The 27,541-nt window shown below is 44.0% G+C and overlaps 1 protein-coding gene across 1 annotated transcript; it reads left to right on the top strand.

Moving 5' to 3' along the window:
- Positions 1-123: 123 nt before the first annotated feature.
- On the top strand, positions 124-25,223 carry LOC143281729 (uncharacterized). The gene is made up of 5 exons (XM_076587004.1): positions 124-550; positions 12,653-12,752; positions 14,143-14,267; positions 18,158-18,340; positions 21,401-25,223. Exons 1-5 carry the CDS (start codon positions 418-420, stop codon positions 24,055-24,057), a joined length of 3,198 nt encoding a protein of 1,065 aa, XP_076443119.1. The 5' UTR covers positions 124-417; the 3' UTR covers positions 24,058-25,223.
- Positions 25,224-27,541: the final 2,318 nt, after the last annotated feature.

Below are 27,541 nucleotides of genomic sequence, written 5' to 3'. Positions count from 1 at the left end.
CGAACGTAAATGAAAAACCTCTAACACCGGTCAGTTTTTGCCTGCTCACTTCAATACAGATTTTTTAACTCCCCCAACTTCTTACCCTCATCTTCTGTCTGTCACCCGCGGCGAATATTTCAGTCCGAATCACACTCTCTGAACATGTAGACCGACAAACAGAACTGTGGAGTCACTTTCAAGGTTTCCTTCATAAACTCAAGTTTGTTTGCAACCTGTACTTCACTGAAGACGAGAGATTTGTCAGCGTATTTATTGATCGACACGGCGCCGTCGCCTTTGCCACCGGGTCTTGTTACCGGTATAAACAGGTGGTTCTGTCTAGAGGTGTAAGCAAGATGGAAAACAAAGAGAGGCTTGGAGACAACCTGAGCGACAGGAAAACCTGCCGACAGAGTTAATTAATGAATTCTGTGGATGATTGGAGCGGGGCAAAGAGGCGATCTGGTTTCTGTTGACAAAGAGGTGGGTCATATTGGACTCCACACCATGCGTGGCGCCGTGTTGAGGATACCTGTGGCTGCTGTCAGTCTCATGGTCTACTTTTCCGGTAAGTGTGACGCGTATCTCTTGATTCCGACCTCAGGTAGTTTTTTTTTCTTTTTTTCCTTTTCTTTTTTTTTTTCTTCTTCTATTTTCCAGTATTTTTCACTGAGTAGTTAATATTGTATTAAAACCAAAGACAAATTTGTTTCAGCCTATATCATTTTGCTGTTTTGTAACACAATGATGCCGTCTTTCAGAACCTTTTTTGCTTTGAAGTTTGTTCAGGCGTGTCTTTGCTTTTCTTTTTCTTTAAAAAAAAAAAGTATTTTCCAGTGTTTTCCAGTAATCAATTTTGTATTAAAACCAAAGGCAAATTTGTTTATATCACGCTGCCGTCTTTTGAAGTTTGGCAACTCTATCTCTCCTTCTCTTTCTCTCTCTCTCCCCCCTCTCTTGATATGTTAAACTTTTTGCTGTTGGTGCATTTTACTAGTAGGAAGTTTAGAACATTGCTGTGGTATTAGTATGGCTAATGATTCTTATATTACTTTGTACGTGTGTGACTTATGATTCTTATAATTATTATTACTTCATACATGTACGACTTATGATTCTAAAATTACTTTGTACATGTGTGTCACGCCTCTTCAGTTGAGGGCTTTGGTCTTTAATCGAATAAAACATTTCGTTTCGTTTCTCTCTGTCTCTGTCTGTCTGCTTCAGAGTCCCCATCTTTCTCGTCAGTATTTAAAATACATGTGTGATGTTCTCTTGTTATAATTACCTTTCATTGACCGTCTCTGTTTTATTATACTACCTTTTCAGTTAATCTGTACGGAAAATGTTGTCGTTGCTTTATCATCCTGAATGTTACGGTTGTTTTCAATTATATTTTACGTACATAACTTCTTCAGTTTGTCAATACATGTTAACGTTGCTGTTGTTATTAACTGAAGCTTACGGATTTTTTTCAAGTAGCCTAATAGTCTGTGTTTTATTTTACTGATACAACTTTTTCAGTTCTAGTAGTGTTGCGGTTGGTTTCGATTGACCGTTTTTGTAGTATCATACAACCTTTTTAGTTCATCTATACGGTAAAAGTTAACGTTGCTTTTGTTGTCCTGAAGTTTACGGCTTTTTTTCAAATATGCTGACTGTCTCTTTTCTATAACAGTCTGAAACAACTTTTTTTGCGTGTTAATATTACGGTCGTGGGGTTGTTTTCAATTGACCGCCTCCTATTCTGTACTGATACCAGCTTTTCGGTTCAGGTACACGATAAATGGCAATGTTACGGATGCTTTCAAGTGACCGTCTCTGTATAATATACAGCCTTTTTAGTTCAGCAGTACGGTATACACCTATATGTTAAAGTTGCGTAGCGGTAGCTTCCAAGTTTGACTGAAACCCCTCACTGTGTGGAGACAGTAAAACAAAAAAAACCGAAAACAAAACAAAACAAAAAAACACACAAAAAACCAAAAACAAACAAACAAAACAAACAAAACAAACAAAAAACAAACAAACAAAAAACGAGAAGGAAACACCTACTTGTCGCCCTCTCTTTCAGTTGAGTGCAGAGTTCAGCTTTTGTCTGAACTGATGAATTTTAACGGATACAGAATTAGAAGAGAGTAGAGAGAGAGAGAGAAAAGCGAAGGTGGTGGGAGAGAGAGAGAGAGAGAGAGGGGGGGCGGGGGGGGGGGGGGGGAGAGAGAGAGCAGAGGGGAGAATTAGATAGACAGACGGTAGATAGATAGATAGAAAGACAGAGACAGACAGACAGACAGAGAGAGAGAGAGAGAGAGACGTGCGTCAGAGCCACTGAGGTTGATAGCATGAAAGAAAAAATAAAAGATTAAAGAAACGAAAACTCAGTATCACTGACACAGGTCAGGTATATATCGGGATGAGACATCTGATATTCTTGTGAGAGTTTACTAATTTTTTTTCTTTCTGTCTTTTATCTTTTTTTTCTTTTAAAATCCTTTCTTCCTTTCTTGCTTTCCTTCTGCATTCGTGGGTCATTTGCAACTCCCACGTTCACTTCAGTGCATCATTAATACTTTAATGTGCTTGGCCGTTTTTACCCTGTCTTGTAGGCAACCATTGTCCATTTTCGGGGGTAGGGGTGGGGGGTGGACATGTTGGGTATGTTCGTGTATCCCGAACCTTTGACAAGCATATCGATTATTTTACGCGCGTATGCACACGGAGGAGACTTAAGGTCAGTAGCAGGTCGGCAAATTTCTTACCCTGTAAGAAGAAGAAGAAGAAGAAAAAGAAAAAAAACAGCAACAACCCCACCCCCACCTACCCCACCATTTACCTACCTGTCGCCGGTATCGAACTGAAAATCCCCAGATCCAACATTCGGCGTTCTAACTGCATACTCCGTGCCGGCGGGCCCCGGCCGTCTACTGCCGGTGATAACTGATTAAAAGAAGAAGAAGAAGAAGAAGAAGAAGAAGAAGAAAAAAGAGGCTGATAAGCCGGTTTAGAGTGAAACCCGATCAGGACTCTCACCGCAACGCAACCTTCAATGGACTAAGACCTCTGAACAGCGTGACCTTGTATATATAATAATTTATTTATTTATTTATTTGTGTAAGCTTATCTATTATTTATTCACCTTTTTTCCCCCCTCAAGGCCTGACTAAGCGCGTTGGGTACGCTGCTGGTCAGGCATCTGCTTGGCAGATGTGGTGTAGCGTATATGGATTTGTCCGAACGCAGTGACGCCTCCTTGAGCTACTGAAACTGAAACTGAAACTGACCTTGTATTTGTATTTGTATTTCTTTTTATCACAACAGATTTCTCTGTGTGAAATTCGGGCTGCTTTCCCCGGGGGAGAGCGCGTCGCTATACTACAGCGCCATCCTTTTTTTTTTTTTTTTTTCCTGCGAGCAGTTTTATTTGTTTTTTTTTCCTATCGAAGTGGATTTTTTTCTACAGAATTTTACCAGGAAGAACCCTTTGTTGCCGTGGGTTCTTTTACGTGCGCTAAGTGCATGCTGCACACGGGACCTCGGTTTTTCGTCTAGCGTCCAGACCACCACACAAGGTCTAGTGGAGGAGGAGAAAGTATCGGCGGCTGAGCCGTGATTCGAACCAGCGCGCTCAGATTCTCTCGCTTCCTAGGCGGATGCGTTACCTCTAGGCCATCACTCCACTTAAAAGTCGTGAACCAGTAGGTCGTTAAACTCACTGAGTGTGAGATCCATCCAAGAACCGCGGCAACAGAAAAGCCTGACATTTAAGAGCGAAGGCTAATAGCTTGTTAAACTCAGCTGCAAGGAGTTCCAGCCAAGGACGCTGGCAACAGAAAAACCTGACCTTAAGAGCGAAGACTAAATAGGTTGTTAAAGGCAATACTGCAGAGTCCCAACCGTTCGCCTTTCGTTGCGTGTAAATGGCACAGCCAGCTACTGTCCTTTCCGCTCCCATGTGTATGTACAGTCTTACATATCAGCAGGCTCCTCTCACCCTAACACACCGCACTTCCCGCGCGCACAGCAGAATCAGAAACTAATTACTCTTTTCATCTCATGCATGAAAAAAAAAAGAAAGAAGAAAAAAGCCGGGGTACAATACAGAGCTATTCTGCCCATCTTTCTCCATCATGCGCGTGAACGAAAAGCTTATCCCGCGTCCATGAATGCGACGGGTAGAAGCATGACTAATCTTTCATCTATCTCGTTGATGATGACAATGATAATAATAAAAATGACAATAGTAATGATATTATTCTCTTTATTGTTTTGTTGTTGTTAACAATGGTAATGATATCATTATCATCATCATCATCGTCGTCGTCGTCATTATCATTATCATTGTTGTTGTTTTGTTGTTATTAATGATCATAATAATGAGTTGTTATGGTGATGATGATCGTTATCATTATTATATCTTGAAAACATTGTCAAGTCTTCAGTGATTTCCTACTATTATTTTTCTCTCCTGTGTTGGTGTTGTCAATTGAAGAACCAGGAGCTGACCTTTCTAATGTTTCTGCCCTCTGTGTTGCAGTCGGTAGAAAAGGGAGGAGGTGGAGAAGACCACAAAAAGAAGAAGAAAAAAAGATGACAAACTGTGTGTGAAAAAAATTCTTGTAGGTTGGTTAAGAGAGAAACCGTCACACACACACACACACACACACACACACACACACACACACACACTTCACAGCTGAACTTGTCGCTGTTCTTGTGGCTTTAAATTATATTATTGATCTTCCAGTTTGCCTTCTACAAGTCTTACTTTGTGTTGATTCAAAATCTATATTATATGCTTTAAACTCACCAAATTGTAAGAACAAGTCCAAAATAATAACAGAAATAAGTCACATTGAACATCTTTTGAATTTGAGAGGAACACATATAGGCTAACTTTTTGTTGGGTTCCTTCTCACCTTGGTCTCCTGAAAAATGAATGGGCTGACAGGGCTGCACGAAAAGGTGCAAAACACCAACAGGGAACCACAGAACTTTATGTGCCTTTGTCTGTACAAGAAGGGTACCGCTTACTAGAACAAGCATCGCGGAGCAAAGTCAGGGAAGTATACCAGCAAATTGGCAAAGTTTTGAATAAAAGTATAAATGATACTCAACAACCGGAATCTATCAATCAATCAAATACATTCAGTAATTTAATCAGATTAAGGCAAATTCAGGCATTATCGAACAGGATAAAGCTGAACGCTTCATAACAAAGTTCAGCAAAGATGTTAGATGCATATGTGGAGAATCTATTTCTAGCAAACACATACTCTTTGAATGTCAGAGTCTAAAATCGTTTTTACCAAACTTCTCGGAAAATTCTTGTTAATGTATTTTTGACAATTTCAAAATGCTATCTGTTATTGCAGAAGGTTTGCTGCATAGTCCAATAGGACATTTGTAATAGTTGTTATGGTTGTTTGATGTTAGAGTTTCCTTCTATTATGCCTGTGTCTCCCTTTCATTTTTTCCAATGCTCTGTATCTTTCCCCACCACACACACATGCGCACACTCGCGCACACACACATACACACACACCATTCTTCACCCTCTGCCCAATACTGTTCCCACCACCACTGCCCCACCCCCCCTCCTCAGTTTCCATCTAATATCACTTAAAGTAGAAGATGTTAAACTAAAGACAACAACAACAACAACAATTACTACAACTACTACTACTACTACTACACACACACACACACATTGAGAATATGAACTCAGCACGTGATTCTCGTTTATTTGGATATGAGCAGGGGCTATTGCATTGTTGTCAGCACACACACACACACACACACACACACACACACACATTCACAAGCTGCATGTAATTTTCGTTTATTTGGATATGAGCAGGGTTCATTGTATTGTTGTCGTACACACACCGGCACACACACACACACACACACACACACACACACACACACACACTGATTCACAAGCTGAAATCATTACGTGGTTTTCGTTTATTTCGGTATGAGCAGAAGCCATTACATTATAGTCAGTTCACACACACACACACACACACACACACTGATTCACAAGCTGAAATCATTACGTGGTTTTCGTTTATTTCGGTATGAGCAGAAGCCATTACATTATTGTCAGTTCACACACACACACACACACACACACAAGCACACAAGCACACACCCACCCACACACAGAAAGAGCTTCAGAGGCATAAGTCAGCGCATGATTCTCGTGTATTTCGATATGAGCAGGGGCCATTGCATTGTTGTCAGCACACACACACACACACACACACACACACAGAGCGAAAAAAGGTTGAACTCGACACGTGATTATCGTTTATTTCGATAAGAGCAGGGGTCGTTGCTTGTTGACAGTACATACATACATACACACACACACACACACACGCACGCACGCACGCACGCACACAGACACAGATTCACAAGCTTTACTCATGTGGTTTTCGTTTATTTCGATATGAGCGTGTCAGATTTATGTCCCTTTCACAACCATCGTGTCCCACGCACTTCTAAAAATAAGTCCTTGGTCGTGTCCCTCTTCTCAGTTTACCATCCGAGAATTACATCCCTTCTTTGTACCGAGAATTACATCCCTTCTTCTTCCTTATCATTTTCTGCTTTCTGTCTTGTGTGCCAGTGTGTGTGTGTGTGTGTGTGTTTGTGTGTGTGTGTGGGTGCGCGCGCGCGTGCGTGCGTGCGTGCGTGCGTGTGTGTGTGTGTGTGTGTGTGTTACAAGTTTTTTGTTTTCTTGTTTTGTTTCTTTTCTTTTCTTTCTTTCTTCAGTCGCTCATTTGACGATTTACAGGTGCATTCTTTCATTCTTCATTTCATTTTTTTTTGCCTATCCAATTTTATATTTAATTCTAGTCTTTTGTGGGCACAGCAGAATATATTCAGGCCTACTAATAATGGATAAGAGAGAGAGAGAGAGAGAGAGAGAGAGAGAGAGAGAGAGAGAATGTTAAACATAGCCATATACATACATTGTCACATAGAACAACATCCAGTTATACAGCTGTATCCAATTATGCCTCACGTTGATTATAACGCTTTGAGTATAAAACAACGATGAAGATAATTTATGTCTAGGCATCTGCTTACAAGACAAAAGGCTGAAAATGTGTCATGATCGTACCCCCTGACACTGAAATAAAGTTTAAAAAAAAAAAAAAAAGAAGAAGAAGAAAAAAAAAGAGGACAACAGACTCACAATCCACGGAGGTTAAAAAAAAAAGGGATTTTTTTTTTTTTTTTTTTTAAATAAAGGAAAATTTACTCATTTCCGCGTTCTTTGGATGGTTCGAAACTAATCCAGTTAGCCATGTAATTTGCATATTTCATTTTCATCCCTGAAGATTTTCATATTTTGCCTTTATTTCCACTTGGTTTTTGATAACTATAAATGTTGGCTGACGAATTTTCGTTTTTTACTATTCATTTCACATGTTATAAAAAGCAAACATAGAAAACAAAACAAAAGTTTCGCAGTTCGTAAACAAGCGACGAATAGGCCTATGTTTTCTTCATTTACTTTCGGGTCGTGTTTCCATTGCGTTTTTAGTTTGACACTGATCTTTTATGATTACATTCCGAAAGTGTTGAACAATACAGTTTTCAGTTTCAGTTCTTAAAGGAGGCGTCACAAATCCTTATAAGCTAAACCACATCTGCTGGCCCGATACCTCACAGCAGCATAACCCAACGCACTAGTCAGACCCGTTGAGTCCGTGCATATGATTGTATTTGTGTACCTATCTGAGTGGGGGTTCTTCTGCAGAGGTCAACAATTTTTGGAGACATGGGTTCGTTTTCAGTGCGCCAAGTGCGTGCTGCACACGCCGGGAGCTCGGTTTACCGTCCCGTCCGAATGGCTAAACGTTCGGTTTGGGTTTCCAGTCAAACGTGGTGAGTTAAAGCGCTAGACTGAGAATCGAACGCAAACTCTCTCGAAAACAGTAGGTCTATTGGCAAATAAACGCTTTAACCGGTCTGCCACCTTCCTTCATCTTACAATGGGGGGGAAAAAAAGAAGAAAAAAGGATCCTTGAAATACAACGGAAAACAAGTTTGCTTTTCTGCTTCACTAAGGAAAAGCAATTCATCTTTTGAAAAACCTATTTCTTTTCAGTTTTGTTTTTCGTTGAAAGCGTTTTATTAATGAGCCGACTAACTTTGGAACCATTCAGATTTTCATTTCTTATATTTTACATATTTCATGAAGCACAACTTTCCAGATTAGGTTTAAAAAAAATGTTTTTCATTCTATCCATTACAGCTAAACAGGTACCCATTTGTTATCAGTCATAATTCATCCCGGTCCCTGCGGGGCTCGAACCTCTACACTCGATTCGTTGTCGGGCTCATTCCCACAGGGCCACGGCTTCACAACATGCAGTAACCAGAAGCAACAGGGTCAACGATCTTTCCAGGCTCCGTCATCGTGGAACAAACTACCAGAAAATTTGCGTCATTCAGTTTTGTTGAAATCTTTTAAATCTGCTCTGAAAACATATCTTTTCCAACAGCAGTAACAGCAGGTTTTTGTTGTTGTTGTTGTTGTTTTTCCCTGATCTTGGTGTGATCTGGTTTCGGGTGCATTTTTTGTTGTTGTGGATTGGCTGTTTGCCGTGAGTGTGTGGCAGGGTGCTGGCAAGAGTCCGTGCGTTCGTGTGTGTGTGCGTGCCTGAGTTCGTGTTGCAGGGATTCGTTTTCTGGAGGGAGTCATGGGTTGGTGGGTGGTTTCCAACGTTCAGTTGCGTGAGTGTTTTGTGGCACGTGCTTCCTTTGTGTCTGGGTGGGTGGGTGGGTGGAGTGGGAAAGAGTATTGAGTTGGGAGGCGGGCAGTGGGGAACGAAATGTAAAGCGCTTTGAGCAGTATTTCTGGAGAAACGTGCTATATTATCATTTTTTAAAAACCACCTCCTCAATGTTCGGTTTGTGTCAGGTTTCAATGATATAGTTTCTGCTTTCATATCGACAGCTAATTACAGCCACATGATAATGGCGTGTGCATGTTTTATTTGTCCTCATGATAGGCAGCAGCACTGGGAAATGGAAAGGGTACTGGATTCGGTGTGTGTGTGTGTGTGTGTGTGGTGTGGTGTGTGTGTGTGTGTGTGTGTGTGTGTGTGTGTGTTAGTGAGTGTGTGTGCATGTGCGTGCATGCGTGTGTGTGTATGTTTGTGTGCGCGCGCGTGTGTGTGTCCGAGTCCGCGCACGCCCAGGCGCGTAGGCGTGTGCGTATTCCACTCTTCTGCAAATCCGTAAAAAACAACTTCCTTTAGGGACCAAACTCAAATTTAGCACATTGTTTCGACGTCTACTTTTATCACACTGAAGTGGATCTGTGGTTTGAATTAAGAGATTCAAGAATTATTGCGCAACGGACGTTCAAAGCAGAGGCCGGCCCAGCAGAAAGCTTCCTTTGGCCGTTAGAGTTACACAAAGCAATAAGGGACACTGCGGTCAAGGAGATTGTTGGGTCGAATCCATCGAATGGTCCCAATGGATCCTGCAAAATGCACTGTAATATATTTTGATCGTTTTCTGCATAAGTGCACGCATGTACCGGCGAAATTCAGTCTGACACTTGCTCTGTTGGGATAGTGCATTTACTAGAGGGACTGGAGAGGTCTGACAGACAAACACACAACGAACTAAAAGGAAAGTAAAAAAAAAAACAACCAACAACAAAAGAACAAACAAAACAACAAACTATTGCGTACTTAACTAGTATATAGCTCTTAGCCCACAGTGCAGATTCAAACCTTGGACTGCGGGAATCGATAAGACAGGATCACTCGGCCACTCCTGTCCTTCTGATAACCAACTCCTCAGTCTCTGCATCTCTGCGGTCACGCAGAAGATTAATTTGAACAGTGAAAATCGTGTATTGGTGACTCGTCAGACAGAGTGCCTCTTGGTTTCTGCTAGTTTTCCTGGACCCAGAGTCGTGAACAACGAACGTGTCTCGCTCTCTGGTGTTTTGTTAGACTCACGACCGAAAATAACGCAGCGCCTATCTACCGGAATCACGCGGACTGATGAATAATGTAAATCGCACACTGATGCTGCTCGCGGTGGCCGAATGACTAGAGCAATGGACATTGTCCGGGTCCCTGGGTTCGAACCCGGTATCAGCGGCTGGAAGATTAAAGTGTGTGTGTGTGTGTGTGTGTGTGTGTGTGTGTGTGTGTGTGTGTGTGTGTGTGTGTGTGTTTGAGGGGGGAGGTGGGGGATAGAGAGGGGGAGGGGGTCCAAACTCACAGGTCAGATTAGGTGCAGATCCGTTGATGCCTTTGCACCCCTTCGTGTGTTACATTTGTCGTGCCCGACTATGACCTTCAGAACAGTAGAGGCGGCAACTGCTGTTCCGACTGTCTAGGTTAGAATTTGATTGTACTGGAGAACGTCTTGCCCAAGTTACATATCCACTCTCTCGGCCAGGAGGGTTTTTAGGACAGCCGGTGTTGGGATGGTTCCCAAAGGCCAGCTAGCCCCCAATGCTGCAGCACTAGGAGCCAGAGCAATTTTGCCTCCTGGTTTGAGTCATAGTCCTTCACAAAAGAATAAGCTGTAAATGACTTTCAGTTGCAATGGAGAGACCATACAGCTCTCACTTTGCTGTTGGCCTAACTGTAAACTTATGTCAGTCTGTGATTTGAGCTGAGTGTTGGTTTCCCTTCTTGTGTACATTCAGGCAAAGGGTCAAAAAGGCGCACTGAACGGACCCTGTTATCCATGTTAGAATTCTGTGTAATGTGGAAACACTATGAAGAACATACCAATCATGCGCTGAGTCCTTTAAACGTAGAGTTCTCTGCGAATTAATTAAGGCCCCGGTAAAAACAGTCAGGTTTCAGCAGGAACACTCGTATGCATGTATACGAGCGAACGTACATGTGAGTTGTAGGCCACGAAAGAAGAAGAAGAAGAAGAAGAAGAAACAGCAGCAGCAACAGCAGCAGCAGCAGCAGAAGAAGAAGACGAAGAAGTTATAGAAGTGAGTTAATGAGATCGGAAATGTGAGTAATCGTCTTGAACCAACTTATACAACTATCTGTTGACGAAGCCACGTGCGTTCTGCATATATCAATGTCCACTCGTATACATGTATACAAGCGAACGTACATGTGAGTTGTACGTCAAGAAGGAAGAAGAAGAAGTGATTGATGAGATCGGAAATGTGAGTAATGTCTTAGACCGACTTGTACAAGTATTTGTTGACGAAGCCACGTGCGTTCTGCGTATTTCAATGTCTCGTATACATAATATATACGAGCGAACGTACATGTGAATTGTAGGTCAAGAAGGAAGAAGAAGAAGTGATTGATGAGATCGGAAATGTGAGTAATCGTCTTAGACCGACTTGTACAAATATCTGTTGACGAAGCCACGTCCGTTCTGCATTTATATATCAATGTCGAACAGAGCCCCTGTGTCTGTAATACCCAAACTTGGTGCCGACTGTGGCGGAGTTGGCATCACTGAGCTGTGGAATCGAACGGATGAATGGAAAATATTAATTTTTGACATAGTAATCATCATATTCATCATAATCATCATCGTCGGCATCGTCATCATCATCATAGTAAACATCATCATCATCATCATTATCGTCGTCGTCGCCATCGTCTTCATCATAATAACAACCTGATTCATCATCATCAAGACTGAGGTCGTTGTCGTTGTTGTCCCCACTAACTTCAAAATTGTAATCACCATTATCATCATCATGATCATCATAATCGTCGTTTCTTCATCATTACCATCATGGATGTTTTCTTTTTCAATTAACCTTTTTTGTATTTTAATTTCTATGTTTGTTTGCTTTTAAGTCAAAGAGAAAATACAGAAAATACAGAAACACGACAAACAGGAGCAGATCAACATTATTTTCGTAATACTGAATGCATAGTATGTCATGTGAGATCCTTAAAAGCATACATACGCACGTGAAGCATGCATCATTGCATACATGTAAAGGTATAAACAGGCAGCCCCAGACATACGAGCACCTGCATACACAGATTTTCATCCATATCTTGAATGTGATATAAAAAAGATATATTTATCATTATCATTATTGTCATTATTGTTGTTATCATTATTATCATCATCATCATCACCACCACCATCATCATCATTATTATCATTATTATTATTATTATTATTGTTGTTGTTGTTGTTGTTTTAGTTTCAGTTTCTCAAGGAGGCGTTACTGCGTTCGGACAAATCCATATACACTACACCACATCTGCTAGGCAGATGCCTGACCAGCAGCATAACCCAGCGCACTTAGTCAGGCCTTGAGTGCACGCATACATATTTGTGTACTATCAAAGTAGATGTCTTTGACCGAATTTTGCCAGAGGACAACACTCTCGTTGCCATGGGTTCTTTTTCAGTGCGCCAAGTGCGTGCTGCACACGGGACCTCGGAGTTTATCGTCTTCTCCGAATGACTAGACCCTCAGTTCGACTGATTTTCCAGTCACACTTGGGAGAAAGAGCGAGAGCGGGATTCGAACCCAGACCATCGCGGACTCTGTATTGGCAGCTGAGCGTCTTAACCTAACCATTCTGCCACCTTCCTCCTGAAGGTGAAAGTAAAAGTGAAAGTGAAATTAAAAGTAAAAGTGAAAGTGAAACTATTATTGTTGTTGCTGTGGCAGTGGTGAGAGCACAGTGTGACAAAAAGAAGGCCAAGGAGGTGATTGCGGGCTCTCTGCAGAGAACGTTGACTTCCCCCAACTTCCCCCAACACTACCCCAGGTGAGCCATATAGTTATTACATCGTTGGAAATTAACAAACAATGAGGCCTTGAGATGAAAGGATTAACAAACAGTTTTGAGGAAGTGTCTGAGTTTGTTCCAATGTGCCTTTTATTTACCTGTGTGCTAGCTGAATCGGTAGCGTAAGCAGCACTGACTTAAAGTTGTGTACCTTGTGAATGGAGTGAGTCACTACTCTTTACTGTTTGTTAATCATTTCATCTCCTGGCCTCATTGTTTTAATTTCCAGCTGAAAAACGACCGAGGCAACCATGTGTTTGTTCTGTATTGTTCGTGTGTTCTGTGTGGTTTGTTCAGGATTAAAGAGGCTATGCCAGTCTTGAATAAAAGCTAATTTGTGTTTGCACATTTCTTCTGTCTTTGCTGCTGTGTGCACATCTCAAATGATCGGTATAAAGACAGGCCCGGCGTCTTTTTATTTTTTTATTTTTTTTATTTTTAGGAAGTGTCTGGGTTTGTTCCAATGTACCTTTTATTTAGCTGTGTGCTAGCTGAATCGGTAGCGTAAGCAGCACCGACTTGAAGTTGTGTACCTTGTGAATGGTGAGAGTTAGCGCTCTTTACTATTATATCGTTGGTTTGGCTTCTGTCCTAGTTGTCTCTTCTACAAGTGTTGTCAAACGTTCCGGACCTCAGTGAAGACACCCTGGAATGTCCGCCCAGTGTCCGCGGATCCTGAATGAATGCCGTTTGTTGTTCAGTGATGCAAGTCTCCCCGCTGCTGTTCTTGTTTTTGTGTATTTTGTCAAACGTATGAACGGTATTTGAACGAGTATACATGTGCATCATCTGATTTTTTTTTTTTTTCAAAGACGGGTCAATAATCCTTAGTCATCTGATTTTGCAAATCTGTTGCAGGGCTGTGATATGGTAATTAAAATGATGGAAAATGAGACGAACGAAACGAGACATGACATCACATAACAGGACAATACACAGGACATGACAGGAACCGATAGGGCACGTTAACCACGATAACTTACTACACAGCTCTGTAATACGATAGGATGCGATAGAACACGATATTCAGGTGACACGACACGACACGACACGACACGATGTGACACGACACGACACAACACGACACGATGTGACACGACATGACACAACACGACACGATGTGACACGACATGACACGACACGACACGATGTGACACGACATGACACGACACGAAACGATGTGACACAACACGACACGACACGACACGATGTGACACAACATGACACGACACGACGCGACGCGGCACGGCACGGCACGGCACGGCACGGCACGACACCACACGACACGAAACAGTGAGTGGTCGTGAGAACGAACTTCCCATGGTCGCTAATTTTCGGTTCCTGTTTCCATCTGTCCGGGCATGCGCAGGAAGGCGGACTGCAAGTGGCTGCTGAGAGCCCCCAGCAGTGACTACATCATCAGACTGGACACACTGGCGATGGACATGGAGGCCACCCAGAGCTGTATCTACGACAGCGTCAGCATTTTCGACGGTCAGTTTGTCATCGTATGGCACACTTTTTGCGGCAGTTTCCATAGTTTCATACTATAATTTCAGTTTCAATGAGGTGTCGAATTTACGGACTGCTCCATTATACGCTACATTACATCTGATGTATTAAAAAAAAATAAAAAGAAAAAAAAAAAAGAAAAAAAAAGAAAAGAAAGAAAGGCAGATACTTTATCTTCGCATAAACCCAGGTATTAACAGTCTACATTAGGTTTGTGTAAAACATATGAAAATATGTAAAGTGCTTTGAGCTCCCTTTAAGGGAGGAAAGTGCTCAACAAGTATCTATTATTATTATTATTATTATTGGGGTACTGTAATAGGAAATTTCCGGCACACGTTTACCTTCCCCTCTCTCGGCCAAATCTTGAATTTGTCAGAACTGTTCGTGTAGTGTTGTTGTGACCACACACTATTTTCTGATTATATTTCTGGAAGTTGACAATAAGTACAGTAACCAAATGTTGGACTTTCAGTCCGATGATCCTGGGTTCAAGGTTTTGATCCCAATGCCGGCGCATGCTGAATTAAGGGTGGAAATAAGTTGTGTGTTTGTTTGTTTTTCAGTCTCCCAGGTCAACATAATTATGTCCAGACATGCTAATGCGTTAATCCCTTTTCTTTCAGTGTGCAAACATGCACGTGAAATTTTTCGAAATCCGTGTCAGCGTTTGATGGGTTACGGAAACACGAACATTCCTAGCATGCTACCTCTCGGAAAGAGAGTATGGCTGCCCTACAGGCGGGAGTAAAAACAGGTCACACGACGCTGGAATTGCAGGCCACGACCGGAGACAGGAAAAAGAAAACTAGTGACAGGTTTCGTGTCTTTGCTGTTTGTTTTTGGTGTGTGTGTGTGTGTGTGTGTGTGTGTGTGTGTGTGTGTGTGTGTGTGTGTGTGTTTCATCACATGAAATGCATGTAAGAGAAACACCCTTACTCCAACTCCATTTCCCCGCCCCCCTTCTTCCCCGTCAGTGAGACGTCATTCACATCACACTATCAGAGCATACTCGGTTCATGCAGATCTGCCCACCCACCCTCCACCCCCAACCCCCACCCCCGCCACCTCATCTTCCCTCCATCGTAGCAAGCTGTGTTGCTGGAATCTGGAAAAAATAAATAGATAGTTTCGTTCTGTTATTGATTTGCCACGATGCCACAATTTGGTCGGACAATTTGAACACGATTGTGTATCCCAACATTTTCTTTCACAGCGCGGGGTGACGGCCGCTTTGTTCATCCTGCTAAGCAGGTTGCATTGTTTCGGAAGGATTTGTGGTATCTGTTCAGTCTTTTGATTCTGTATTTGTATTTGCATTTGCATTTATTTTTATCACAACAGATTTCTCTGCGTGAAATTCGGGCTGCTCTCCCCAGGGAGAGCGCGTTGCTACACTACAGCGCAACCCTTTTTTTTTGGTATTTTTTCCTGCGTGCAGTTTATTTGTTTTCCTATCGAAGTGGATTTTTTTTCTACAGAATTTTGCCTGGAACAACCCTTTTGTTGCCGTGGGTTCTTTTACGTGCGCTAAGTGCATGCTGCACACGGGACCTCGGTTTATCGTCTCATTAGAATGACTAGCGTCCAGACCACCACTCAAGGTCTAGAGGAGAGGGGAGAAAAATTTATATCGGCGTCTGAGCCGTGATTCGAACCAGAGCGCTCAGATTCTCTCGCTTCCGAGGCGGACGCGTTACCTCCAGGCCATCACTCCATCGTTATTTCATGTCTCTCTGTCTGTCTGTCTTCTCTTCTCTCTGTGCACCCCTTTCTTTTTGTTCTTGGGCAATATGATAATTATATTGACGTTCGGAATACTGAGTGTTGAAGTTCATCGCGTGAGAGTGCGCCGGCATGGTTCATGTGAATAAATGTACGGTCCTTGTGGGGAGCGTTTAGAATTAGTTGGGAGAGAACTGGTAAACAGTTATTATCATTGTCATAGACATCATCATGGACACACGGTTTCAAAACATGCACCGTGTGACTGGATCATTGTCATCAATAACGCCATCACAGTGAAGGAATCAGACTTTCGAAACCAATCAGCGAGTAAGGAGGACCCATGCGCTATTGGTATTGACAACTCACGGTCACAGGGTGAAGGAAATGCTTGTTTCTTAACTGACTCAGTACGGCCAGCCCTCTCTTCTCCTCTACACAGACCCCTCGGATGTCCAGTGGGTGTCTGAATGACCCAACCTTTAGCTTCCGTCGTCAGAATTGTGGTATTCTTTGTCAGCATTCACGTCTTCAGTATAAGAGCCTTCCGCATGCAATATTTTGATGATGGTAACTGGGGTGAAACGCTGTTAACGTCGTCTCTTTCGCCGTTCGTATGGAAAGAGTTAATCATCTGCTGTTGCGAACATTTTGAAAAACTTTCAATTTATGGAGAGAGTTACCACTCTTTACGATTTGTTAATCAATAGGATCCCCTGGCCTCATTGTTAAATTTCAGTATGAAGAAAAGTGTTTAAAAAAAACAAACAAAAAAACAAAACAAAAAGAGAGACGAAAATGATGAAATCCGTTTTCAAGGCAAAACATCGAAGGCTTAATCCAAGTGAGATCTGATTACTTGAGTAAATCGGGAAGACAACAGAAAACTGGGAAACTTATTGTGGCGTTTCTTTACATTCAGCATTTAAAAGATACCGCCGATGCTTCGATGCTTCCGAAGTATTCCAAAGCAGAGGTAGGAGGGAGAAGAACTCAGAACTCAGAAAGTTTAATGTATATCGACCTTGGGTCACAATACAATGGGGAAGGGTGGATCGGTGAGGTTGCATATAACATTGTGTTATCCATAGCAACAACAAAAACAAGTACAAACTAAATGAATATATACTTAAACAATGTGCCCATCATATAGACATTTGTTTTTATATAGTATTTCACCATGCTTGATCACTGACTGCAGGTTAACTTTTTCCTTGTATTGATAGCATGGAAAATAGGTCTTGATACATTATGTCTGTGATTGAAATTTGTTGCTCCAAGTAACACATGCAAGGGGAGTCTAGCCGATTCTTTTAATATTTTCTTTCTTAAATCTTCATATACGATTAGGAGGGAGAAGAGAGAGGGGGGGGGGGGGGGGTAGATGGGTGGAGGTATTGGTGAGGAGCGATCAGGAAGAGGTTTGGTAGACCTCTCCTCCATCTTACACGTTATCACAAGACTAATTATTGCTTTTGGTGTATGGTTCCTGCTTTAACGACTCAGTACAGTTCAGTTACTTAACGAAGCGTCACTGCATTCGGACCAATCAATATACGATACACCACATATGCCTGACTAGCAGCGTAACCCAACGCACTTAGGCCTTGAGGGGGGAAAAAAGTGCACAAAAAAAGTAAATGGATACATCATTGAAATAATGAATAAATAGATGAATACACACATAGATAAACAAATAAATAAATCCATAGAAAAATGAATAAATAAATAAAAGAATAACACGAAAATGTAAGTAGATAGATAATGAAATGAAATAAATTGCAGGAAAAAAAGAATAATTGAACAAAACAAAAAGACAATAATGATAATGAATAAATAAACAACTAAGCAAATAAATGCAAATAGACATACACGCACGCGCGTGCGGGCGCACACACACACACACACACCATCTTCCACATGGGCCGACTAACGTAACAACACTTCGTCGTTCATTATTCAGTCTCTCTGTCCTCTGACTTCTGAGTTCTACGGGTGTCGTGTATGCCTTACACAGTACCTACGTATTCACACGTGAACCCCCTCCCCCAACCCGCCCCCCAAGCCCCACCCCACCCCTGATCCCCCCACAACCCCCAAACCCTCCTCCTTTACCCCTCTCCTCCTCTTTCCTTGTTGGCATGCAGGTGAGACGGAAAAATCACCTCTGATCCGTCGCTACTGTGTGGGCTTCTTCTCCTTCAAGACCACGGGGCCGTACGCGCTGGTGGTGTTCAAGTCGGATGAGAACTTCCAGGCCACTGGCTTCAAGCTGAGGTTCTTCGCCATGCGCAAGTACCGGCCCACAGTCCGGACCACTGTCTCCACAAGTGAGTGACCGTGAATGAGAGGACGGTATTATAGCATGGCCGGGTCATGTTGACGGGCGCAACAGCCGAGTGGTTAATTAAAGCGTTGGACTTTCAATTTGAGGGTCCCGGGTTCGAATTTCGGTGACGGCGCCTGTTGAGTAAAGGGTGGGGATTTTTTCCGATCTCCCAGGTCAGTCAATATTATGTTGCAGACCTGCTTGTGCCTGAAACCCCCTTCGTGTGTATACGTACGCAGAAGATCAAAGATGCACTTTAAAGATTCTACCATCCATGTCAGCGTTCGGTAGGTTACGGAAACAAGAACATACCCAGCATGCACACCCCGAAAACGTAGTATGGCTGCCTATATGGCGAGGTAAATGAAAAAAACAACAACAACCGGTCATACAGGTAAAGTGTTACATGTCTGTCTGAGTGCATATGTGTGCGTGGCTGAAATCTGATTAAATTACACAGGAAACGAATGATGAGCGCCCAATGGCAATCGTTAGTCGGCTCCACCCTCGTAGGCAGCTTATCGTGCAAATGACCCCGTGTTTGTAAAGCGCTTAGAGCATGGTCTCTGACCTAGGACAGACGCTGTATAAGTATCAATATCATATCATAACATGTTCTGGTGCCTGTGTTGTTTGTCTTTACTGGGTACTGTCAATACGTGGATGTAAAACCCGACACGTTCTCCGTTTGACAGCATGCGTCGTGTTCTTGTGCCTGTGTTATTGTCCTTTCTGGATGTTTGTCCTAACGGTGGCTAATAAAACCCTACACTTTCTCAGTTCAAACGTACATCACTTAATTAAGATTGTTGACAGACTAGAACGTTGAGTTCTTATAAACAAACAAACAAACAAACAAACTACTTGACAGCAGTTCAGTTTCAGTTTCAAGGAGGCGTCGAAGCGTGCGAAGAGATGGTGACGGACTCATCCAGTATGAACATACTGACCAGGCCATGTCTACTGATCGCACCCTGAAGACAGGGGGCGGGGAGAGGCAAGGCTAACTGTACAGTTAACACTGGGACCAACTGGAGAGGCAGCCTGGACCAGGCACTCCTTGATTTTCACATGGAGATACATACTGTATTGTATTGTATTGTATTGTATTGTATTGTATTGTATTACTCTTTTCTGTCACAACACATTTTTTTCTGTGTGAAATTCGGGATGCTCTCCTCACGGAGAGCGCCTAGCTATACTAAGAGCGCCACCTTTTTTTTTTTGCTTTTGGTGTGTATTTCTTTCTGCATGCAATTTTATTTGTTATTCCTATCGAAGCGGATTTTTCTACAGAATTTTGCCCGAGGGACAACTCTTTTATTGCCGTGGGTTCTTTTACGTGCACTCGGGACCTCGATTTATCGTCTCATCCGAATGACTAGCGTCCAGACCACCACTCAATATCTAGTGGAGGGGGAGAGAAAATACTGGCGACTATGGGAATTGAACCGGTGCGCTTTCGCTTCCTAGGCGGACGTGTTACCTCTGGGCCAACACTCCACCATGCGATGAAGATTTAGCAACATATGTTATCACTTTATTTTCTGTCGATATCAGACAAGCCTTTGAATATTGAGTATTAGGTGGTTTTTGTTGACACAGAAAAAGAGGAAGAAAGAACGAAAGAAAGAAATGTGATCACATCACCCCATGCCTCCTTAAAACTGTGTGTATTAGCTTTGTTACCAAAGTGTAAACAGTGCCCTTACCGAGATCCACCAGCCCACAAAATCTGAAGCTGGTCAGTTCATGGATGATTCATTCAATAGAGGACATACCACTTTCAGCCTTTCAAGAAGCGTGCCTGTAGTGAAAGTAACCAAAAATACCGGCTAAACAGTATGTTTATTGTGCAAGTGCTCTCTCTCTCTCTCTCTTATATATATATATATATATATATATATATATATATATATATATATATATATATATATATATGTGTGTGTGTGTGTGTGTGTGTGTGTGTGTGTGTGTGTATTAGTCAGTCAGTTCGACTATGACCATCAGAACAGCAGAGGAAGTAACTGCAGTCCCGACTATCTGGGCTAAGAATTTGATTATAGTGGACAGTGTCTTGCCCGAGTTACATCCCCACTCTCTCCCAAGAGGGTTTTAGGACAGTGGGCGTTGGGGTGGTTCCAAAAGGCCAACTAGCCCCCAAGGCTGCCTCCTAGTTTGAGAGTCATAGTCCTTCACAAAAGACCACGCTGTCAATGATTTCCCATTGCATTGGAGAAACCATCGATAATACAGCTCTCACTTTGCTGTTGGCCCAAACGTAAACTTATGTCAATCTTTGATATAAACTCATACAGTGTGTGATACACATGCTGGTTAACTCACTCAGTACGGCCAGTCCTCTCTTCTCCTCTACACACACCCCTCGGATGTCCAGTGGGTGTCTGAATGACCCAACCTTTAGCTTCCGTCGTCAGAATTGTGGTATTCTTTGTCAACATTCACGTCTTCAGTATAAGAGCCTTCCTCTTGCAATATTTTGATGATGGTAATTGGGGTGAAACGCTGTTAACGTCGTCTCTTTCGCCGTTCGTATGGAGAGAGTTAAACAGCATGTTTGCAGATGTGACAAACACTGACATAGAAGACGACTGTGGACGCAGTGACGTCGGGTCTGAGCCAATAAAATTTAGCAAAATATGAGGAGCTTGTCATCTCACCTTGTAACAAAGGCATTGCTATACGGTATACTGCATGCTGCTTGTTCGATGCAAAATCAGTAATTAGAATTAAATCAACAAAAAGGAAATGTATGTTTACAGACAGAAAGTTGTGGATGAATACAATGATAAGACACAAACAGTTATAGATTTTCAAAAGAAAACGCACACGCACATAGACACACACACACAGACACAGACAGACAGACAGACAGACAGACAGGCACACACACACACACACACACACACACACACACACACACACACACACACACACACACACACACACACACAATGTTAACAGACAGAAAGTCGCGGATGAACAGAACAGCAATAACAACGGAACACTCTTCCATTTTCTGGTCTGTCCAACAATGCAGCGACGGCCAAAGCGGAGAAGGACGAGGGTCGGAACTGGGTGAACACGGGGGCTCTGATCGGCGGGGTGGTGGGGGGAGTGTGCTTCGTCATCATCCTGGGCATCGTCTGCGGCCGCTGCGTGGGTCGCGGGGAGCTCCGACAGCCCCCGGCACACCGCGCCGCCGCCTTCTACCACAGCCACGCGCCACCCGCCTCCCCGCCACATGAGGCAGGCCTGGAAGGGTCGGCCATCTCCACGGCCGTGCACATGATGCAGAGCAACAACAACACGGTGTTCATGATGTCCCAGGCTGTGGGCGGCACTCTGCCCCCGACCCGCTTCACCTCGCGCATTACCACCAGCGGCGGGGTGACCAACTTGGCCTTCGACAGCGGCGGGGAGCTGTCGGCCGCTGTGGGCGCTGCTGTCGTGGCGCCGCCCCCTCCCTGCTACACCGACACCATGCTGGTGACCCACCCCCCGGCCATCCCGCCCAGTCCCAGGCGTGCCCCTCCCCTCTCCTCCACGGCCGACGGTCTGGCCCCACCCCCGCTGTACGCGTCCAGACAGACTAACGCTGCCAACAACCCCGGGGACGTGGACTCGGAGCAACCTGGTCCGTCCACAAGCACCGGAGAAGGAGCCAGTGCTGTTGTTCCCGTGCCGGTTCCTTCCGTTCGCATCGAGATTTCCCCTCCTGAGAGTGACTCCCTTCAGCCATCACAGACGTCACCACCCGAATCAGAAAACCAACAGCAGTCACACATTTCCCCATCTGAGACAGAGATACCGCCTTCTGAAGTGGGAGTATTGCAGCAGTCAGAAACTTGCTCGTCTGAAACAGACGCTTTGCAGCAATCACCGGCCTCGCCCCCTGAGCCAGAGGCCTTACAGCAGTCAGAAATACCCCCCTCTGACGCAACAACTTCACAACAGCCAGAAAACCCTCCATCTGAGGCAGAAGCCCAACGACCAGAAATTTCTCCCTCTGGGGCCTCCGCACAAGTGATTATATCTACCTTGGAGGCAGAGACCCCACAGCAGGCACAGAATTCTGCCTCTCATGCAGATGACCAATCAGAAGAAACCCCTGCTGTGGCAGAAGCGTTAGAACAATCAGAAACGTGTCCCACACAATCAGAAGCAGCACAAACGTCAGAGTCTTTACAACCTGAGGCAGACATCCAGAAGCAGTCAGAAATGTCCCTGTCTCAGACAGAAACCCATCAACCATCAGAAAATCCCCCTTCTGAGGCAGAAAGTTCACAGCAGTCAGAGATTTCTCCTCCTGGAATGGTGAGCACAGAACGGCCAGAGTTGTTGAAATCAGAAGCCTCGCTACATCCCATGGCGACCAATTCTCTTGAGGCTCCTGCCTCACCATCTCCGACTGTGTGTCCTCCCACTAGCACCGAAGACCCCACAGATGGAACTGCTGAAGAAGGCAAGGACCACAACGAGCAAGACCCCGGAGCTTTGACCCCGTCACCACAAGCTGTGTCAGACACAGAATCACCCGGACCCGAACAAGTCGTGGCATCAACACAGAATTCCGCTGGTCAGGAGGACATCGTGACAGTCAATCCCCAAGTCACAGAATCAGATTGTCATTGTCATGGTCAATCTCCACACGGATCGGATTCTCAGACATCTGTCAGCTTTGATCCTGTCGTAAGTGGTGATCAGGAAGAGTCAGCATCAGCTGTAGATGAGGCTCATTGTGAGCCCAGTGCGAATGGAGATGTTACGCTATCAATGTCACCAACCACGCTCACGTGTTCAGAAGCAACAGGAAACTCCCTCACAGGCAAAGTGGATACCACAATCGCTCAGTCTTATCTTCTTTGTGAAGACTCAAACATACAAGAAATTACAATTACCGTGACAGAAGAAAAAGGCAAGAGCGAAGCCACTGAAATTAAGCCGGAGAAGTCATGTGAAGAAACATACGGAAACTCCGGTACTATTCCTGTTGCCGAAAACTCAACCAGCCCCTCTTCCGGTTCTATGGAGTGTGGAAACCTAACTCAGGGAGAAAACCAAACAGTGCTTTGCAGTTCGGCCTCCAATGAAGAGCAGTCTGTCCCTGGAGAAGAAAAATCACCTTCATTTGAATCCCAGCCACAACCAACAATTCTCAGAGAACTTTCAAACTGTGTTGTTACCCAGTCAGACATATTCACTGAGACGACAACAGGAACTCTTTACAAGGCATCAGAAGAAATCCCCATAGACCCAGCAGGTACCTGTGAGATTTCGGAAGATACAACCACCACTCCCGATATGTCGCACCATGGTGCTGAAAGCACCGGCTCATCACCAAGCCTCCCACCTCCCCCTCCAACCCACGCCATGTCCGATTCTGATTCCGACAGTTTTCCGCCTGCCCCAGCTTCTCTGACTGCAGAATATTCCAGCATACCACGGATCGAATCACCTTCTCTTCTGGAGGCGCCGCGGCTTGATGAAAATCCGGATCACTCTGGGACAGGACATTTAGAGGAGGGGCAGTCGGAGGAAGAATTATATGGGGCAGCGTCCTTCGCGTCTTTGTCGTCACATTCCAGTCCGCTGCTCACGGAAAAACAGCTGAGAAACTCGACCAGCTTTCCAGACATTGCCAAACAAGTAGAAATGATCAAGAGAGAGGCTCTCCAAAGAGCTGACAGTCAGTGAGTGATTGCAGGGGGGTGGTGGTGGGAGGGGGTGAAATGCAGTCCATGGCTTCTCCATGTTGGCTGCATCAAGGAGAGTTTTCGGCGAGGGTTCTCTCTGGGATCATCTTCACAGATGTGCAGTGCGCATCGTCTGGTCTGTTTTTATGAATATATCTATTTATCATTTATTTATTTAAAATAAAAAAGTACATAAAAAAAAACATTTTACTTCAATTGAAGAACTGTCCAGGGAATTTTTTTCAACTGTGTGGTCCTTCATCGTACTCTCACAGGCAGTTTTCGTCAACAGTGTGATGCCAGCAGTTGCATGAACATCATCAGGAAATTCCTGAAACTGAAGGCTTTTATTTTGTTTTATTTTATTTTTGGATAGATAAATATAGATACGTTGCTTCGCTAATAACAGAGAGTGAACGTGAGGGCACATTGTCACGTCAACTAAGTGCTCAACGATCACACCTCTGGGATTTGAACTCCCACTGCGACTGCGTCAAAACAATACAAGGCCAAACACTGACACCTGCAATTTTGACACCGCGCTACTGAGTTGGGACCGTGAGTTTTGTTCGCATGTTGATCTACGCCGAGCTGAAAGTAAGAAGTAAGTGGAAAATGATGACGAGTATGCTTAGAATCCGACGATAGCATATCTCTTAAAAATGGATTATTTTACGTGGACTGAACGAGTCGTGGATGGATGGATTGGTCTTTCTAATATCGTTTTGATTGACCTTTAACATAATTTTGGGGTTATCTTCAACTGGTTTCAAGAACTAACGGGTAGTCAGCCGTGAGATAACCCCTTTGCAGTATGCTAGGCTATGAGGAACATGATCTGATTTGACCAATTCTGTGTTCTTAGACAAACTGACAAGAGCACGTGCAGTCATATGTTTCGAAGGGACTCCGGTTTCCAGCGAAGTTTTGACATCGAATTGTGACTTTCACGCAACAATGATACCTGGAACTGTGACGGGTCGGCAGCCAAAAAACTCGAAGAGAAACGACGTTTTGATTAGCACTGGAACACAGCGGGTCTCACTGTTGGGAGTATGTGGATCAAAAACTCCGATCCACGCAGTCCTAATTCATTCCCTCACTGATACCAAAGATGAACATTGTCCAAGAGAATCCCTACTTCGATCCATATCCGCACGAATCTACAGCCGGAAGGCGTAAAGAAAAAAAAAAGAAGAAAAAAAAGAAGAAGAAGAACTAAAAAAAAAAAGAAAAAAAAAAGAAAAAGAAAAAAGAAATTCTTCTCTTGTCTTATCTTGTCTTGCATTACTTTGTATCAGAACACACTTCTCTCTGTGAAATCCGAGCTGTTCTCCCCGGGGAGAGTGCATTGCCATAAAGCAGCGCCACCCCCTTTTTTGTACACCACGGTTTATCGTCTCATCCGAAAGTACCAGCACCCAGACCACCACTCAAGGTCTATAGTGGAAGTTAGAAGTAAATATCCCGGTCTAAGATATATATATATATATATATATATATATATATATGTGTGTGTGTGTGTGTGTGTGTGTGTGTGTGACTCGAACACCTGGACCTTCACTTCCTAGTCAAGTGCATAACCACGTGGCCATCGCTCCACCTGTTGTCTCGCTGACATGCCATTGACCGCAGCTAGAGAAACGCAAGTTAGACGGTAATCAATTATATATATATATATATGTGTGTGTGTGTGTGTGTGTGTGTGTGTGTGTGTGTGTGTGTGTGTGTGTGTGTGTGTGTGACTCGAACACCTGGACCTTCACTTCCTAGTCAAGTGCATAACCACGTGGCCATCGCTCCACCTGTTGTCTCGCTGACATGCCATTGACCGCAGCTAGAGAAACGCAAGTTAGACGGTAATCAATTATCAACAACCGCACACATGTAGGCACCCCAAGATTCATGCACACAACACCAGGGAATGGATTGTTAGGGAGGATGGGGGCGGGGTGGGGGCGGGGTGGGGGACATTCCGTTTTATTAATCATAGAGGAACGAGAACAGTTCTGGGTTATTAGATATTCTGTTCCGTGGACAATGACCACCACAAGGAATATGCCAGCAACGCAGTAAAACTGCTGTCTTTTTATTTTATTTTATTTTATTTTTTTTACTTTACTTCATGCTATTTTCCGGTGTAGGATCCTACTCGTACCCCCGCTGGGTTTAAACCCCCGGGGGTCAAAACTGGCTAGACTGACTCGCTTAGAATGACCCCACGATGGGTGTAAGCATCAACTAAACAGCATTGAGCTCCCTCCGCCGCTTGGATTTTAACCCCCCACACCCCCAACCTCGCCCCCCCCCCCTACGCCCCCCGCAATGAATATGAGGGTCGTTCTAGGCTTAACATGGGATAAGTTTGGTCCAGTTAGATACACAGTCTTATAAAGTAGAACTCCCCCCCCCCCGCCCCCCCTCAACGTTTGTTTCCGTTCCGTTAAGTTATAATGGAAGGGGGGGGGGGGGAGGCTGGGGGCAGTGGGAGGGGTGTAGGGGTTGGGGTCAGTAAGGGCTAACCGCTCAGAACCGGACCCCCTTCACTTTTTCAACAGCTTGATGAAACGCGCAGAAAAGGGGTTAGTTAATTTCCAACTAGTGGATCGGTCTTAACTAGCCACAAATAACCCCGGACCGGGTCATTCCGCAAAAGCTAGTTCAGAATGACCCCGGGGTAAAAAGCAGCAAGGGGGTGGGATGGGGGGGGGGGGGGGGTAGTTTGAGGCTGCTACACCGGTAAACTGGGTGTGGTCGATCTCTCAGTCCTTGCCTCTCACTCTTTAACGCCGCGTCTACTCAACTTGCCTGCCACCTTATCTCCGTCGTTTAGAAACGATTATGGAGTGTTGGCCTGGAGGTAACGCGTCCGCTCAGGAAGCGAGAGAATCCGAGCGCATTGGTTCGAATCTCACCGGCAGTCGCCAGTATTTTCTTCCCTTCCACTAGACCTTGAGCGGTGGTCTGACCGCTAGTCATTCGGATGAGATCATAAACCGAGGTCCCGTGTGCAGCTGTCAGTGTAGCGACGCGCTCTCCCTAGGGAGAGCAGCCCGAATTTCACACAGAGATATCTGTTGTGACAAAAAGATTAATACAGGTAATTTTCAAATATATACATAGTGTGTAAGGACTGCCCAAGCCAGCCATCGATACAGAAAGCAGAACATGAAAGAGGAAGCTGTGGAAAAATTATTGGTACAAAATAATATTGATATGCGATCTGTTGCAATGAAGCTGTTAATGATTTTGGTGTTTTTTTGAAGTAATGTTTCTTCTGTTTTTATGCGTGACACGATCTCTCTCTCTCTCTCTCTCTCTCTCTCTCTCTCTCTCTCTCTCATACACACACACACACTCACACGCTGCAACACACACACACACACACACACACACACACACACACACACGCGCACACACACACACACACACACACACACACACACGCGCACACACACACACACACACACACACACACACACACA

The sequence above is a fragment of the Babylonia areolata genome, chromosome 4, assembly GCF_041734735.1.
Source record: "Babylonia areolata isolate BAREFJ2019XMU chromosome 4, ASM4173473v1, whole genome shotgun sequence".
Classification (NCBI taxonomy): domain Eukaryota; kingdom Metazoa; phylum Mollusca; class Gastropoda; order Neogastropoda; family Buccinidae; genus Babylonia; species Babylonia areolata.
The sequence above is the reverse complement of the archived record's forward strand: the minus strand, read 5'-3'. Positions and strand labels throughout refer to the sequence as shown.

Excerpts from the sequence above, each read along its gene's own strand:
- LOC143281729 (XM_076587004.1), top strand. The coding sequence starts at position 418 with ATGATTGGAGCGGGGCAAAGAGGCGATCTGGTTTCTGTTGACAAAGAG. Across the intron at positions 12,753-14,142 it reads TTCCCCCAACACTACCCCAG|GAAGGCGGACTGCAAGTGGC; the intron begins GTGAGCCATATA and ends GGGCATGCGCAG. Across the intron at positions 18,341-21,400 it reads CCGGACCACTGTCTCCACAA|CGACGGCCAAAGCGGAGAAG; the intron begins GTGAGTGACCGT and ends CCAACAATGCAG.